The 18,070-nt window shown below is 34.5% G+C and overlaps 1 protein-coding gene across 2 annotated transcripts in view; it reads right to left on the bottom strand.

The window, feature by feature from the left end:
- EPHA5 (EPH receptor A5) overlaps positions 1-18,070 on the bottom strand; it is a 338,394-nt gene that overhangs the window by 19,851 nt on the left and 300,473 nt on the right. For both annotated transcript variants that reach the window (XM_042984445.1, XM_042984446.1), the window contains 3 exons: positions 6,852-6,913; positions 5,225-5,434; positions 1,773-1,922 (listed from right to left, as the gene is read on the bottom strand). In XM_042984445.1, the coding sequence (XP_042840379.1) occupies positions 1,773-1,922; positions 5,225-5,434; positions 6,852-6,913 (422 nt within the window). The remainder of the gene's footprint in view (positions 1-1,772; positions 1,923-5,224; positions 5,435-6,851; positions 6,914-18,070) is intronic.

Raw genomic sequence — 18,070 nt, 5'->3', positions numbered from 1 at the left:
AAATTTAGAGAAATATAAGCCAGCACTCCTTCCCCTAAACCAAGTGAGTAGGACACAAAGAAAACCGATTGTAGCAATTTTAGATAACTACAAAAAGGGTTCACTGCCTTGCCATAGGCTTGTTAGGGGGTGGGAATGCATTAAGCCCAATTTACTGTTACTTATCAGAGAAGAATGCTATGAAATAAGTCTTAGAAAAGCCAACGTGTGACCTTGACATCTCACCAGGAGATATTGGAAGAAGGCAGGCTGGCTGGAGCAGTCTACAACAGTAGTCCAAAAAGGGAACAATGGCAGAGCATCCAACCAGAATGGGTTTCCCTCTCAGGTGAAGTACACATGTGCACTGGACAGCAAGAGACTGTGAGATTGGGAGCAGACAGCAAGTGAGGTGAACCCTGGAAGTAAGTTGGCATAAGACACCCTCCTCCTCTGGTGACCGTCCCCAGGGGTCCTTTCAAGAGCTCCGACACATACTTCACTAGAGAACCAACGTTTGGGTATTTGACCTGTGGGAGGCATCAACAACTAGCAAAAAAAAAAAAAAAATCTTGCCCTTTCTTTTCTACATACCCATCAAGGGCAATTCTGAAAAATCTAGATACAAACTTTGCCAAAGTAGGAAGAGGAGCAAAAATGGGACCATTCTTCCTTCTCTAGGTACCGAGGGTCAGGCTGGCCTTGTGGTTGTGGAAAACACTTTGAAATGGATATGGCATTGGCTTTGATTTAGACTGGACTTGAATTTTTATATCTGAAATTGAATCTTAATTACTGGCATGGGACTGTTGTTTCAACAAAATGAGGCTGAAGAGCTGTAGGATCTGTCTAATAACCCCTGAAGGCATAGGAGTGGGAGATTTTACAGAGCATGGATGAAAGAAATAATTGGAGGAAAAAAATAAATGTTTTAAATCAGTATGCTGTTGAGTTAAGATTGCTCCATATACTGGTTTTATAAAGAAGTAACGAGACAGTTGACGAAGCACTTAAGACAGTATGTGGCACATAGTTAGGGTTCAATATATGTTAGCTGCTTTTACAGTTGTTGTTATTTGAAGGGAAAATATCAAATTTCAACGTGATCCAAAATGGGAAGGCTGTATTGAATAGTAACAATGGAAAATTACAAAAGCAAAGACCAAAGAGCCATGTGTCAGGCATCACATAATAAATATTCTGAACTTGAATAGAAGAATCTTTCATAGTTACTTTAATTTTAGGATTCTATTATTCTAAGTGTGAATTATTTTTCCATGTAAGAAAAAAATCTGTTTTCCTCCATATTAGACAGTCCAACTCTTCTTACATTTTTTTAAATTAAAAAAAACATAGATTATTATTTTTATCCCCTAAAAGCATCCACTATTACATCAATATCATTCATCCTTTCAGTTTGGAGTATTAGCTGTCTTTATCAAATGCAAATCATGAAAACGTGGCTGTCAGTATTCATTCTCTGATGGCTTCTTCTTCATCTTTGAAAATAATACTGACATAAAATGAGTGAACCCATCACTATAGTACAGCTAAAACTGTCTGGCAAGGGACTAAGCTTTTATGTAACAGTAACTTACTTTCTTTTGTACTAACTCATTTTGAGTTTCTGCATAAAGGCTATTTCAACAACAATAAAACAGATCAGAGGGTAAGCAAAGTATTTCATTTTTTTAAGCAACTGTCATTTTGAGAAATGAAAAAAGATTCTTTCTTCCAACTCAGAGAACAAAACATTTCATTCTAAACTCGAGGGAGAGTAGTTCCATACTTACGTCTTGATTGGTCATCTCCCAATAGGGTCTCTCCCCATAAGACACAACCTCCCACATCACGATTCCATAGCTCCAGACATCACTGGCAGAGGTAAACTTTCGGAAAGCTATAGCTTCTGGGGCCGTCCATCTGATTGGAATTTTGCCTCCCTAAAATTGAAAAAGAATACAAGAATTCCCACATACTTCAAGCACATTTGGGGATATTGCTGCCTCACTAGAAAGATCTAGAAAGAGATGTAGCATTTTTAAGTGAATCTGTTTGACAGCATGCAGTCTCTTTTCACATACCTCAGCCCGTAAGCACTTGTAGACTGACTACTAATTGGCTGTCCGGAAGGTTTCTGGTTTAAATTCTATTTGACTACTGGAACACATACAGGACCCACATCTCAATTACAGTATCAGGATAGCAACTCAAAGAGGGGAAAGCAGGCAGTCAAGCAAATCAATAAGGTAAACTTTCATGACTTTCTAACAGAGAGTAAAGGACTTAAAATCCCAGGGTAGTTTTTTTCTTCCTTTCTTTAACATAGGAATTATAAATGGAAAGTCTTGATTGCTGAATGCAACCCTGAGAAGTTTAACAGTAAGACAAACATGAAAATCAGATATAATTATATTTCCCCCCGACATTGTGCAATTTCTTTTAGACTTGATTTCTCTTATTTTCTGCCAACATATTTTGGTGTTTTTTTCTGTTACATACTGTTTTTGTTTTTACCTAAGAGATAGGTATCTCACTTAATTTAACCAAATTAAAAATTATTGAAATTAGATTGCGGGGAAAAATTTATGACATGATATCAAGTTTGGAGTTTTTTCATGGTAAAAAAAAATTGGTTTGGTAGATTTCCTCTTAGTTCACAAAATAAACACTTTTATATCCTTCCAGCAAACTTAGGAAACCAAACATTTCATCCATAAGCAAAAATATATTAAAGGGGGAGGGTACAGGATTTGAATATTTTCTTGCAGAAAAGATTAACTTATGCCTTCCCATTTTGCAGAGAGGGAATGATTTAATTCATACAGTAGGGAAAAAATGGAACTTAAGGAAATAACAGCTTCATGTAACATTTGAAGTTGTTCTGTGAGCTGAAGTTAATTTGAACTATTCAATCTATGTTTAAATTATTTGTTCCTTAGATATATGGTAACACCACTTTAAAAAGACTTTCCTGATACATACTTTTGTTAATTAAATATTCATAGGTAAGATTATATCATTAGGCTTGGCCGTGTGTCACTGTGATATTCTATAACGATATAATTACAGAATTAGTTATATTCTATAACTAACTATACTATTCCTCTCAAAATTGTAGATTGTCAATTACTTTAAACTTCAGCCTAGAACTTTTCTCCTGGTCCTCTGACCATCATATTTGACATCGCTATTATCTGAAGTTCCCTTATCTTCTCATCTCTCAATATATGGATTTTCCATAAACTGCTATTATGACCCATTTCAAAGAAGTAAGTCTTGAAGGTCTTGGGATCTCTGCCTCCCCTCTCCTCGCTTCCCCCCCACCCCGGCCCCCAGCATGATACATTAACACACACCTTGACAAATCTGTTTTATGCATTTAACTAAGATATCAACCAATCATACTGGGAATGGATTTGTCTATAAACTCCTTCTTGCTTAGGCCAAGTTTATTAAGTGTAACAGTAATCCCAACGGAATTCTTAACTGAGGTTTCACTTAATGCAAATAATGAAAATGACAATTAGCTTTAGAAGAGGAGGGATATCCCATCAATTAATTTATTGATTTATTAAGCTAACCATTAAAAGGCTTTGTTTGCTTAGATAAGTTACTCTTGGACTTCAGTATAGTACAGTCCCTAAATATCCATGAATCACAAAGCAGCAGCTGAGAAAAAAAAGCCTTATAATCTATGAAAAGAGTTTATCATTAGACTGCGAGTAGAAGTAATTTTATTTTATTTTATTTTATTTTATTTTATTTTATTTTATTTTATTTTATTTTTAACGTTTTATTTATTTTTGAGACAGAGAGAGACAGAGCATGAACGGGGGAGGGGCAGAGAGAGAGGGAGACACAGAATCGGAAGCAGGCTCCAGGCTCTGAGCCATCAGCCCAGAGCCCGACGCGGGGCTTGAACTCACGGACCGCGAGATCGTGACCTGAGCTGAAGTCAGACGCTTAACCGACTGAGCCACCCAGGAGCCCCTTTTTTAAAATTTTTTTTTGAAGTAATTTTAAATAATTGAATTAAATAAGCAATGTGTAACATATCTGTCTTAAGAATGTGAGATGACTGGGGCGCCTGGATGGCTCAGTCGGTTAAGTATCTGAACTTGGCTCAGGTCATGATCTCACAGTTTGTGAGCTTGAGCTGTGCTCACAACTCAGAGCCTGGAGCCTGCTTCAGATTCTGTGGCTCCCTCTTTCTCTGCCCCTCCCTGCTCTTGCACTCTGTCTCTCTCTCAAAAATAAATAAACATTAAAAAAAATTTTAAAAAAATGTGAGATGCCAAAAGTGTCCTTCTGTATTGACACAACAGTTAACCAAATCTTATAGTGAAAAAGATACAATGATAAATTTTTAGCTTCACAAGGAGTTGGAAGATTGAGGATATTTAACTTCATGTTTTCTTGACATTGAAAGATTTAGAATTAAACACAGTTTATGATAAGGGATTCAAACTCAAAAGGTGCATGCAATACACAGAATGCTCCAAAAATTCTCTTACACCAATACCCACAGTTTTCCACAGAAAGAATTGTCAGATATATACCATATCGATTCAGGAAGCAATTACTTTGCTGGAAAAGGGTGTTGATTTATGCTAATTATGACAATATGAGTTAGTGGCCAACTTTCCATAAATGTGGGCTTAGCAGTTAATATAGCATGTCAGGAAAGTAATTAGGCATTAAAATACTTCCAGTGAACCAAAACTTTTTGAAGAAATAGTTATTTTATTCCCTACCATGTGAGTCCTTAAAAGGCAGGCTTAGGTATTTCATTTCTGTATTTGTTTTACAAATGAGGACACCGTGGTGCAGAGAGTTTAAGCTTCCCAATGTTATACATGTTTGTATATTCATATATACATATATAATATTTATTTGTTTTAGTTAGGAAATTCTCTAACTTTCTCTTTTACATTTAAAACTCTGTATGTACAATTTTCGAAGCGTTGTATTCACTCTGACCTCAAAGTTTTTGTTTTCAGTATCTGTAAGGGAAAAAAATGAAATCTTGTGACCCATACGGTGAATACTTTACTTATTTGAGTTTAATATACAAATTTGCTGCTATCCAACCTGTAGAATGATTACATTTTTTTACACCATCCCTTTTTCTCTCTGTCTTCCTATGGGAAAGGAATGTTCTTTTTACTATTTCCTTTAAACACCTTTAAAAATTAAACATGTCTAGTCTAGTGTTTCAGAAATGCATTCTGTTAGATCTTACCCTGGTGGTGTAGGCTGCCTCGGGATCGTCTTCCAGCACCCTGGAAAGTCCAAAGTCAGACACTTTGCACACAAGGTTACTGTTGATTAAGATGTTTCTGGCAGCAAGGTCTCTATGCACGTAGCCCATGTCGGAAAGGTACTTCATTCCCGCAGCGATGCCTCTCAGCATGCCAACAAGCTGAATCACAGTGAATTGCCCATCGTTTTTCTGTAGAAACGATGTAGAAATATTAGTCCTGCGGCAATAATTACTGGGGGAAAATTTGAAAGGATCTTCCTTCAAATGCCAAATTAATAGTATCACCAAATTCATATGCCATTCCTAGCTGAAGGAAAATGGAAAAAGTTATGAAATATTTTGTTAATTTTGTAACATTTACCAGTCCTCTGCTTGGTCAAAGCAGATCAAGACTTTGAAAGCTCTTGTCAAAAATCTCATTTAGTTGCCCTTTTCTGCATTGTAATTCCTTTACTCTCAGTAATCAGAGGAGAATGTTCATCACTCCAACCTAGCACCTGCCTTAGATGAACATGGCACATTTTTGAGGTGCTTTAAAATAAGTTAGCTGGATAGGCATATTGGAGTAAAAAAGAAGTGGCTGGAGGAGACAAAGGAGTTTCTTTAACAACAGATGGGAGAAAGATCACTGAGCAATGACCAGACAACGTTAGCATTTCTTAGAAGCTTGCTGTCTTTGTCAAGGGCACTGAATTCACTGCAGGTACATGGAATAAGGCCCAACTAATGATTAATTTGAAATAAAGGAATGATATAATCTTAAGAGACTAGAGAACTTGAAGATACGTATAAGAAATTTGACAACAGAATCTGGTAGAGTCTGGAGATTAGAAGAAAACTTTGCTTATCAGTAGACAGCTGTCCTCTTCAATGCACCGGTCCTTGGAATAATCCTCAAGAAAGTCATTGTCCCATCACCTCGCCTAATCAGTAGTAATAGTTGCTACACTAAATGTGAAAACCTGCCAGCCTACAGGTTTAATCAGGCCTGCAAACATGTTACATTGTCCGGCACAACCTATTTAGTAATATAATGAGTTGCCAACAATTAAAATTTGGACACTTGCACATAAAAACAAAACAATATTTTTCCTGGGACCCAGAAGATCTGACAACAGTAGTGATACCATCTATTATCATGTAATCATTCCACTGGTAAAAGTGGTGGCTGACCCTCAGATGGGTTATAAGTCTATTGGGTCCCTACATTACTACAGAAAAGTTGCATAGACCTTTTACACATTTTTTTCCTTGCTCTACCTGACATTATATACTCTGAAAAACTTACTATTTGTAAAAAAGCTTCTTTTTTTTCCTTTTCTTTCCTTCTGTCTTTTTCTTTGTTTTCTTCCTTTTTCTCCCCTTTCATTTTTTGGGGGGCAAATTAACATATATTTAAAGAAAACTATGGGGACATATGGTTTGGATTTGTTTACATTTCTGAAAAGGACAATTTTCAGACCAAAGTTTATTTTTGGAGTATAAACATTCTGACCCCCGAAATTTCTATTTCAAAATTCTGCTTTACAGTGACTCAATTTCAACTTCAACATCATAGTCAATATACAAATAACACTTTGAATAATTAAGTTGGTCTCAAACCTACCTTTAAAAATGTATCTAAAGAGCCATTTTCCATGTACTCTGTCACTATCATCACGGGTTTGCCTGAAAAGAAAACATGGTATGAACTGTAATGTTTTGATTTGGCATTCTTATCTAGGAAACGTTTGCCGTAAGTTATTACTTCTTCCAAATTATATATATTCTTTTAAAAAATGTCCTCTTTGAGTAGCAAGTAAATTCATGACATGATGATATCTTAGTGTAATGGGAAAGTATCATAAGAATAATAATAGATTGACATTTAAGATATAAAAATACACAATTTTCAATATTAAAGTCAGTTTGTCAAAAATAGTTTAAGGCTGCATTTTAGTTTAATACAGTTAATGATATAATATGCCAAATAACATCCAGCAAAGAACTGTGAACATATTTATCTTTCCCACAATTCTGAATAAAAATTCCTGTCTATCTAACTGTCCTGCATCCGACCCCTTTAATATAGGCTGTATTTTCCTAACTTTATTTCTATGTTCTTATAACTCCTTTCCTCATGGATACATCCTTTTTCCTCTCTGTCACACACACTCTCTATCAGCCCAAATTTTTTTCATTCCTCAAAACTCTGTTCTATGGCTTTTGGGTGGGGGAATGGGCTAAATGGGTGATGGGCATTAAGGAGGGCACTTGTTGAGATGAGCACTGGGTGTTATATGTAAGTGATAAATCACTAAATTCTACTCTTGAAATCATTATTACATTACATGTCAACTAACTTTAAATAAATATTAAAAATTAAAACAAAACTGTTCTAATTTCTCTTGCTATCTGGAAATTTCTCTAGCAATCACTGTTTCCTCCCTTTTCATGTCTGATATAGAAATGCAACCTAGAGGTCAGCTGGACAGACTCTGAAGTCATGCTGCATGGCTTTGAATGCCAGATCAATCACTTATGATGCAATCTTGAGCAAATCATTTATTATCTTTGTGCCTCAGTTTTCTCATCTCTAAGATAAGGGTATTAATGTCACCTACTTCACAGAGTTGTGGTAAGTATCCAGCAAGTCATATGGTTATGCAAGTCACTTTGAATAGTGCTGGCCAGTTAGAATTTGATGTTTTGTTATTTTATAAACTTTAACTATGTATCTATGGTTTAAATTTCTTGCTGGATATAGGTTGACTAAGAGAATAGATCATATTTTATCTTCCTTAAAATTATGGCACTTTGTATATAATGTATCTGTGATACAAGATGAAAAATACATGATCAGGGGCACCTGGGTGGCTCAGTCAGTTAAGCACCAATTCTTGATCTCGGCTCCAGTCATGACCTCATGATTCCTGAATTGGAGTCCCTCACTGGGCTCTGTGCTGATAGTGTGGAGTCTGCTTCAGATTCTGTCTCTCCCTCTCTTTTTGCTCATCCCCTACTCATGATCTCTCACTCAAAATAAACAGATAAACTTAAAAAAATACAAGATCGGGGTGCCTGGATGGCTCAGTAGGTTAAGCGTCTGACTTCAGCTCAGGTCATGATCTCATGGTCCATGAGTTCGAGCATGAGTCGGGCTCTGTGCTGACAGCTCAGAGCCTGGAGCCTGCTTCAGATTCTGTATCTCCCTCTGTCTCTGCCCCTCCCCTGCTCTCTCTCTCTCTCTCTGTCTCTCTCAAAAATAAATAAACATTAAAAAATATATAAGATCAAAAATCCTTATTATATGAGAAAATATCTAAAACATGATTGTTAGTTTTATCACTCTACATTGACCTCACTATATTTTAAAACATGCCCCTTTACTAATTTAGTAAAAGCATGTTACATAAAATTTGTGTTAAAATATTTTTTGTTTAAATTATTTGTTACATTTGTGTTAAATTTTGTGTTAAATTATTTGTTAAATTTGTGTTAAAATATTTGTGTTTAAAATATTTTGAGTTAAGTAAAAGGATACCTTATGTCAGAAAAATTGCTATCTTGGATGTCTATTAATTAACTTTTTGTATTATGAAGAGAAACACTTAAACAATCAGAACATGTTGGGATGAGCACTGGCTGTTGTATGGAAACCAATTTGACAATAAATTTCATATGTTAAAAAAATAATCATAAAATGCATTATAATTAACATAATAGCATTCTCCAGAAAAACATCTGTATTTTACTGAAGAAGTGATTCATTCAACCCATAGAATTATAAATTACATATTTATTCATACAACATTATCTAGAAGTGCAAATAAAGCTATAGAAAGTTAGACAATTACATATGACAAAGAAATAAGTAGGAAGAAAAAGGATTTTTTCATGTCAAGATCACTTAAAAGTTACTATTTAGAATAATAAGGTAGTACTAATTTCTTACTCAGATAATTATCTTTTTAAAAACATACTTCAGAAGCAATATTCTTTTAATTGAATGTGATGAGTATATTACAAATCTAGACACATTTCTCTCTTCCTCTTTAATGTTTAGAAAAGTATTTAAAAATTTTGTCTAAAATAATTCCTTTGGCATACGTTTGTAGACGCCTACGTTTGGTGAAACATCACATATGCAGAGAACAAACACTAGAGAGGGAGAGTCATCATTTGATCTGAACCTTGAAGACTGAAGGGGACACCCCTGTAATCAAAGGTAACATATTCCAGGAAGAAGAGGCAACATGTGCCAAGAAATCTTGTCATGAAAGAACCCATCAAGCTCAAATATGGCTAAAGCCCTGGATTTTTGCCTTGTCAATTAGGAAGTGATAGGAGATGAGTTGGGAAACAAGTTTCTTAAAACCTGACTGGGCATACAATACCTTAGTAAAATGAATAAATAAATAAATAAATAAACTCATAATGTATTTGCAAGTGCCTGTGACAGCACAAGAGAAGAAAAGATTATTTTTTTTTAAATTAGTTTTTAATTGTAATCTAAGCTCATGAATAGAGAAGTGTTTCCAGTTTAACTTTATTTTAATTATATTGCCACACCCATTTTAATTCAACTTTTAAAATAAACATAATTCTGCTTTGGACCTTTTTAGTCACATTCTCACATCTCAGAGCCCATTTTAGCCTTTCTTTAATGTCGAAGCTCCCTCCCCCCACCCTTTTTTTTTTCCCCCCAAACTTCACAACTAATATACTTCCCCAGGGGTAATGGCCAAAATATGTGATAACTGCTTTGGCACAGGTACCTATGTGTCAGAAGTTACACCAGCCACAATGCTGGAGTATCCTAGAATGTCCTGCTATACCAGACCATCATCCCTTCATTTGCCTGATTTCGGGGATTCAGAAGTCACCAGGGATGAAACTGAGTAGGTATATAAAGGGGACACGTGGGTAACTATGCACCAGCTTTTTATCAAACACTATAGAAATATTTCAATAAATTTACAACTAATAGAGCCAAAGAGTGTGTACTTGCTAAACATTAGCCCTGATCCAACTAGAAGGAGGCCTCCATTTTCTGGAATCAATCAGGGTAGCTCTTTTATTTTGACTTTGACTCTCACTTACAGAAATCCAATGAGGAAACTGTCATAGTATAATTGGAATTGAAAGAACTGATTTCTAGAAGATATCCAGAGAATATAGTATTAGCTTTTCCTCATTGGCACCTCTCAGCGCATACCATGTAAGTAGATGTCTTGTCCATCAGACTGAAACCCTGATTCTTGTCTATCATTATCTACTCTACCCCAAGACCTTTATAATTGCAGCATCTTCCCTATCTTCTGACTTATAAAACTTTCAGTTTCTTTCTACTCTCTTTTTCTAGAATTTCTTCATTCTATCTACCCTCTCATTTGTTGGACTCTGTTTTTACCATTATGGGTTAGTGGTAAATATTTAGTACTGCTCACCCAAGGTCTACCGAGTAGAAATTGGATAGAATCCCCTTATAAAAACATCTTTTTCTTGGGTAAATTTGTTCCTTAAATTCAATCCAAATTCACTAAGCTTAGAAGAAAAATGTATACTCTAAAAAGAATGAACTGATCAGAAGACTTATTGACATTGAAAAATATACATTTGGAAAGAAAAAAATAAATGATTACATTTTGGGGAAATGGGCACCTGGCATTTGTTCTATAAGATTTCCTAGATCTCATCACCTAGTTCCAAAAGTCAGATTAATTATTTATGACAGTGTAGGTTGTAATGTCAATAACAAAAATGTTATTTGAGAAATATGATAGGAAACTAAAATACTTCTCACATTTTAGAAAATGGGAGAAAAGCAATTAAAATGAATGTTTGCAAACAAGCATGATCTTCTTTTGTTGACAAGAATAAGACACTTCAGGACCCATTCGATTATTTTTCATGCTTGAGTCATTTTAATGCTAATTATATTTAGTTTGGCTATGTTTTGTCTCAGTTCCTGCTAGCCTGCAAGAATGACATAGCAATAATTAATGTGGCTTACTCTAACCCTTGTAAATTCAATAAAACTGTATAAATCATTTTCCATTATCCAGCTCGAAGTACAAAGAGTAGATTTGCCAATAATTTTGAAAGCATATTATCAAAAATCTATATAAAAAGAGCTCATAAAGCATGTCAAAACATGATTCTAATCATAGAGTGGAGTTTTTATACTACTTTATATTATTTATCAAAGACCTAGCCCAGAGTCTAAGTAGTAATAGAAACACATTATTTGTGGAATTCACCAATCTTATATTTTAATCATTCAGTATTGATAATCATAAAAAGAGCTACAATTTATGGATTTATTGAATTCTCACTTTTTACAGGGCAGTGTTATTTTTAATTTTATTAAATTCCATAATAGTGATATTATAAAAGACTTTTTCAGAAAAAGAAGAGTGAGATTTAAAAAACAGATTGAATACATAACTTGGGTTGATGAGTACGAATATATAAGAACCAAAGTTGGGAATCGCATTATGTCCATTTGACTATAAAACCTATTTTACTTTCCTCCATACTAAGATGCCTATGATTTCAAAATACTAATTTTAAATTTTATTTTATAATCTCACAACTATTTACTCTTTTGTGTTAATACAAGCTTGGTAGTCATGACTATGACATGATAAACTATCCAACTACTAATGACAGATCTGGTAGGAATTTAGCTTCTCTCAATAAATAATATATCCTTACATAGGACTATTACTTATATACGTTCTGAGTGGTCTGAAGTGTTATATGGTGAAATAAATGGTCTCGGATTCTATTTAGTTATTTTTTTTAACGTTTATTTATTTTTGAGACAGAGAGAGACAGAGCATGAATGGGGGAGGGTCAGAGAGAAAGGGAGACACAGAATCTGAAACAGGCTCCAGGCTCAGAGCAGTCAGCACAGAGCCCGACGCGGGGCTGGAACTCACAGACCACGAGATCATGACCTGAGCCGAAGTCGGCCACTTAACCGACTGAGCCACCCAGGCGCCCCTCTTGGATTATATTTATATGAGGTATCTAAAGGAGTAAACCCATAGAAACAAAAAGTGGAAAGACTCTTGATTTCAGTACAGGACATGATCTCACGAGCCTTCCATCAGGCTCTCTGCACTGACTGCACTCATGGAGCCTGCTTGGAATTCTCCCTCTCTCTCTGCCCCTCTTCCATTTGAGCTCTCTCTGTCTCTCTCAAAATAAATTAGTAAAATTTTAAAAAAAGGGGCTCTCATATTTTAATTCCATTATGGTCCTTAGTTGTTGGTTAACAATTTAGGGAAAAATAATTTATAACACTATATAATATTAATTTGGTGAAAGATGATAAAATCAAAAGTCTATATACATTACCTGAGACGGGATGATGAAAATACCAAATGTTTCTATAAATAAAAATTCCAAACTTTCCATAATATCCTCTTTTATTTCAGATTGTTTACACTGATAGAAACTTTTTCATCAGATGCTCATTTCTAAAATTAAAAATGAATTGGAATTGTTCTGACATTAGTGAAGGTAGATAATTACTTTTGGATTCAGAAAATATGGACTTTTCAGAGGAAGTGGGAATCCAAGAATTAAGAAATCTGACAGCTTTGTTTTATTAATGAAAATACTTTAAAAATACATTTACTAATAAACATTTATAGTAATAACAATTTATAGTAATTACTAATAAATAGTAATTTATTAGTTTTTGTTTCTATATTCTATAATTTTTTTTCAGATGAGCAGGATTTATATATCAGGAAGAGCACTTGTAAATATCTAATAATTATTTTTCATATATTTTTTCAACCTCTTTTTATGTCCTAACAAATAAAAACAGGTACTGAATTAATGAGCTGGCTTTTATATCTATTTCAGCTGTAAATATATTTCCATCATGGTTTGTCACTGGTTCATAGAATTTGTTTCATTTCATGAAATGGATGATGCAAAATTCAAGCATACTCATACTTCAAACATTTTCATTTTTAAGTCCATCTTCAGACAGAACATCAGTCATTGGATCCTTCTCAAATATAAGTGGTTCGAAACTAAACTACTGATTACCAACCACAGCCTTGCTCCTCCCAGACTTTTTCCTGTAAATGGCAATTCCTCTCTTTGAGAAACTAATGACAAATAATTTATAATTATTGTTGACTCCTCTCTTTTTCTCACACTCCATATCTGAATCACAAGAAGTCTTACTGTAATTGTCTTCAAAATATCTAAGAATGCAACTACTACTCTCCATATTGCTAGATCAGTACCCTGATCTAATCCATAAGGAGGTCTGAATAATGTCAGTAGCTTTCCCATGGTCTCTCTGCTTGGACATTGGCTCCTACCATCTACACTGAATACAGAAGCCTGACTGATCCTGTTAACATTGATAATAGACTCCGTCACATCTTGGTTCTAAAGGCTGCAAAGATCAGATTAAGAGATGGTCTTCATAGGACCAAAGAGGGTGTGCAGTATCTATCCTCCTGCTCTACCTTCAGATTAGCTTCCTCCAGACTCCTCTCCTTCATTCCACTGAAGCAAAAATGCCCTTGATATTTTTGAGTATCCCATGAAAGTTCCATTTGAGACTTGGGGGTCCTTATTTCTATAACATTCTGTTCCTAGATATCTGTAAGCCCACACCTTCACTTCATTCAAGCCTTATCAGAGAGGGCTTTCACTAAATAAAATAGAAATCACTAACCCTCAGTAGAAGCAATCCCTAGTTTCTTCACCTAGCTTTATTTTCTCATTAAATATATCATGAATGTATTTACTCACTTAATTTCTGTCTCCCCCACCCAAAATAAATTTTATAAAGGCAGGAACTCAGTCTCTTTATCTCTGCTGTATCGTGCTGATCAATATTGATAGACATGTATTATGTGACCAGTTAATATCTTTGAATAAATTAATGTTTGTCAAGTGTATACTGAATGATAAAATATGAGATTGGTAATGTGCGCTATTTAAGAGCTTGGGTTTGGAAGTTATGTAAAACTCTTTTAAAATGTGGCATTATCATATACTAGTTTTATGATACTGGGTAAGGTATTTAATCTCTTTAAAGTTAATTTTTCCTATCTGTAAAATAAGAACAAATACTTTTGTCTAAAAAAATACATTATTTTGCAGATTAGAGATAATATAGAAGGAGAATTAAGCTCAGTAAATTTTTAAAGTAATGTTAATGATTGTAGTAGTAATAACTGTTATATGCAAGATCTTGTGAAAAGATTCTCAAGCAATTTCCTTCATATGAATTTTAATTTTTTTCTAAACAATTGTGGTTTTAAAGAATAAAGTTTTAACAATAAAATACAAACTATATATCACTCTAGCTAGTTTTCACTGTTTACAAAACTGCATTAAGTCATCTACTCATTTAATACCGTTCATGTCTAGCCCTGTGATAGAGACTGGGGGGGGGGGGGCTATAAACATGTATCAGTTTCAAGAAGCTCATTTTGTAGTACGGATGATAAAGCATGTAGAGAGATAATTATGATATCATGCATAGCAAGACAAAGTGCAGAGCAATGCAACTAGAGTGTATATGATTGTCTCTGGCTGAGAATTTATTCATTCAACAAATATATGAAATGCTACACATTCTCAGCACTGATCTAGGAATACCAGGTGAGCAAGATAACAAAACTTCTGCATTTAGAGGCTTAAATTCCAATGTAGGACCAGGAAGCTTTCCTTTACTGAGCTATTTGTACAAATGGGAAGTTTTCTTTTACTGAGCTATTCGACACTATTTAGTGATTACTGTATGCAAGGCAGACACTGAGGATAGAAAGGAAAATGAAGATAAATGACACCAATCTAATGGAGAAAGCCACATTTGAATTAATCTTGAAGGTCAAGTAGAGCTGAAGAAAGTGGAGAGGACATTCTAGGGCTGAATGAAGTGTTTCAAAGGGACAGAACAAGAACTAGGTAGAGTTTTTCTGGAAAGGAAATAGTGGAATGTGAGTCATGGCCAAAATTATACCAGGTTAAGCAACAAAGTATATGTTTTTTGCTTTGTTTATTTGCTTGTTTGGTGATTAAGCATCAGAGGAAAGCAGTGATTAAGTAAAATCTACCTTGGGATAGTATGTATGGAGGGGCTAATGTGAGAAAATACAAAAATAGGAAGACTTGCTTGAAGATTGCTTGAAATAGCTCAGGATAATGTATAATATATAATAAAATCGAAGTGACTTTATAAGATAGAATGAAATACTATAGTTGAAGGTAATTACAAATTTATAAAATAAGTCAAGAATTGTCTGACAATGTAAATAATTAATTGTCATTGAAGGTGCCATCTACTCAGACGTAGAAATAAAAAGAAATAGGGAGAGATTTCTCTAAAGTTCCTTTACTATTTTGTTTAAATCGAATAATTTTACAGAAGAACTAAACTTATTTGTACTCGATCCTGGATTAAGAAATATAACTATGAATCACTTTAAGATTCAAAAGAAACATTCCTTTAGTCAACTTCGATAATAATTTCCAGGAGTATGGAAAAATAAGTCTTAAAGAACTAAAGATGCTGTGATGGGAAAATTTGATATTTTTATTTTATTTTTTAATCTCTTTAAATAGTAAAAGTTGGCACTGTATATATTACATGAAAGCATACTGCACTGTGAATAAGTCAATTAAGGCAAGGCCTTTGGGTTTTTTACATCATTTCTCATGAAATCTCTCTAGAATATATAACTATTTATGATATGCCCTATTTAACAACACATCAGAGAAGGAATTTGAATTCAGGCCCATGTTTCTGGCACATAGGGCAGTGATACCAGAAAGATGAAGGTTCGTGATGACATCATCCATAGAAGTGCTACTTCAGACTCCCTCCCTCAGCTTCAATCAGAAAAATAACACGATTCAGTTGCACTTATGTCTCATTATCTGTGTGCTGCAGGTTGAGAATAATTGTTGAATAAATTAGCATCAGATCAGAGAGCATGAAATTAAGGACACAAATAAAGTGAGTTGCAACATGGTAAATTAAAAACAAGTTGAAGACTTCCTCAGTTGAACATCAAGAGGTACATTTATTAAGGGGAATGCAGTCTGAGTTCACATAGAATATAAGACAGAATTATTTTAAATATTTTCCTTTTGCTTCATGCGTATGTGTAGTTTCAGGTAGCAACATCAAATAGAACATTCAATTAGGAGACTAGAAATTTCAAATCTGTATTCCCAACCACAGTACTGTTTTTAAGACCAAAATGTACAAAATTTAGGTAGGATCATTTGTTGATAACGACACTTAATTTTAAAACAAGGTTTTCGGGGCACCTGGGTGGCTCAGTCAGTTAAATGACCCACTCTTGATGTTGGCTCAGGTTATGATCTCATGGTTTGTGGGATCGAGCCCCATGTCGGCCTCTATGCTGACAATGTGGAGCCTGCTTGGATTCTCTGTCCCTCTCCTGCTCTCTCCTTCTCTCTCTCTCGAAATAAATAAATAAAAATTAAAAATGAAAATAAGCACAAATAAAGGTTTCAAGTGCATATAAAGTACATGACAAATTTATTTTTTAAATGTTTATTTAGTTTTGAGAAAGAAAGAAAGTGTGAGCAGGGAAGGGGCAGAGATAGAGGGGGACAGAGGATCTGAAGCAGGCTGTGTGCTGACAGCAGAGAGCCAGATGTGGGACTTGAACTCATAAACCATAAGACTATGACCTAAGCCAAAGTTGGATGATTAACCGACTGAGCCACCCAGACATCCCAGTATGTGACAAATTTAGTTGACTTAATATAAAAGATTTAGTTATCTTAGTTTGTCTCAGTCAGGACCCATTCACATTAAACAAGTTCTGTAATAAATCAGGAGTCTATAAAAGTAGGTAGTATTAGTTAAAATTATTTTAGGGTATTGTCCACTAGTATCTAATGCATTAACTTAGATTAAAATAAACATACCACTATACATACATAAACTACTATAATTACCTGCAGATTTTTTCACATATATACCTAACACAAAAATATATCTGAATTTAATCTGTACAACAGTCTTACAAGTTAGGTATAACTTCCCCCTTTTTTTGGTGATACTGAAGCTCAAGGTGTTTAAGTAAGGTGCCCATGGATTGGTTTAGCATTAAGTGTAATAGGCTTACATAAATTTATAGGACATTGTCTTTATCTTTGACAAGCAGACATTTTTTAGGTAAGAGTTAAAAATATATGCAAAACGGAAAAAATTAAATGAAAGATCTGAGTAAGAATTTTGGACATAGGAAGGATCATTATAGACATTTGCAAAAATTTGTACATTGGCACAGTGTTCAAAAGAAGGAGGGATTACTTCATGGTGAAGTGGTGAGGGATTGTCTCATGGATGTGATGTGATTTGAACAGGATTTTGAAGGAACTGAAAAGGTAGTAAATACAACGGTGTAAATTTCAGAGGAAGAAGCAATGTAGGCAGATCAAAATATCAAGCATGTTAAAATGGACTAAAAGACATGGCATATGAAGGAGTTCAGAGCACAGGAACAGATATAATGGGAAAGTGATACCTATATATCTGTTAGTACCCTGCCATGCCTGTCCTAAACTTTATCTGTATTAATTCATGTCCCTTTTACGTCGCTAGGAGCTATCCTTATCTCTTATCATTGATGAGGAAACTATGGTTCTGAATGTTTAGCTGACTTGTGCAAAGTCACATCGTTTATGGCAGAACCAAAATTATAATATATGGCTAGATCCATAGTCCATGTTCTTGACCACTATGCAATACTGTCTTCCATAGTAATAATAGCGACCTGGCACTGTTCTAAACATTACATTCATTATCTGAACTCA

The sequence above is a fragment of the Panthera tigris genome, chromosome B1 (genome assembly GCF_018350195.1).
Source record: "Panthera tigris isolate Pti1 chromosome B1, P.tigris_Pti1_mat1.1, whole genome shotgun sequence".
Taxonomy (NCBI): Eukaryota; Metazoa; Chordata; class Mammalia; order Carnivora; family Felidae; genus Panthera; species Panthera tigris.
This window is presented reverse-complemented; position numbering and strand designations above follow the sequence as displayed.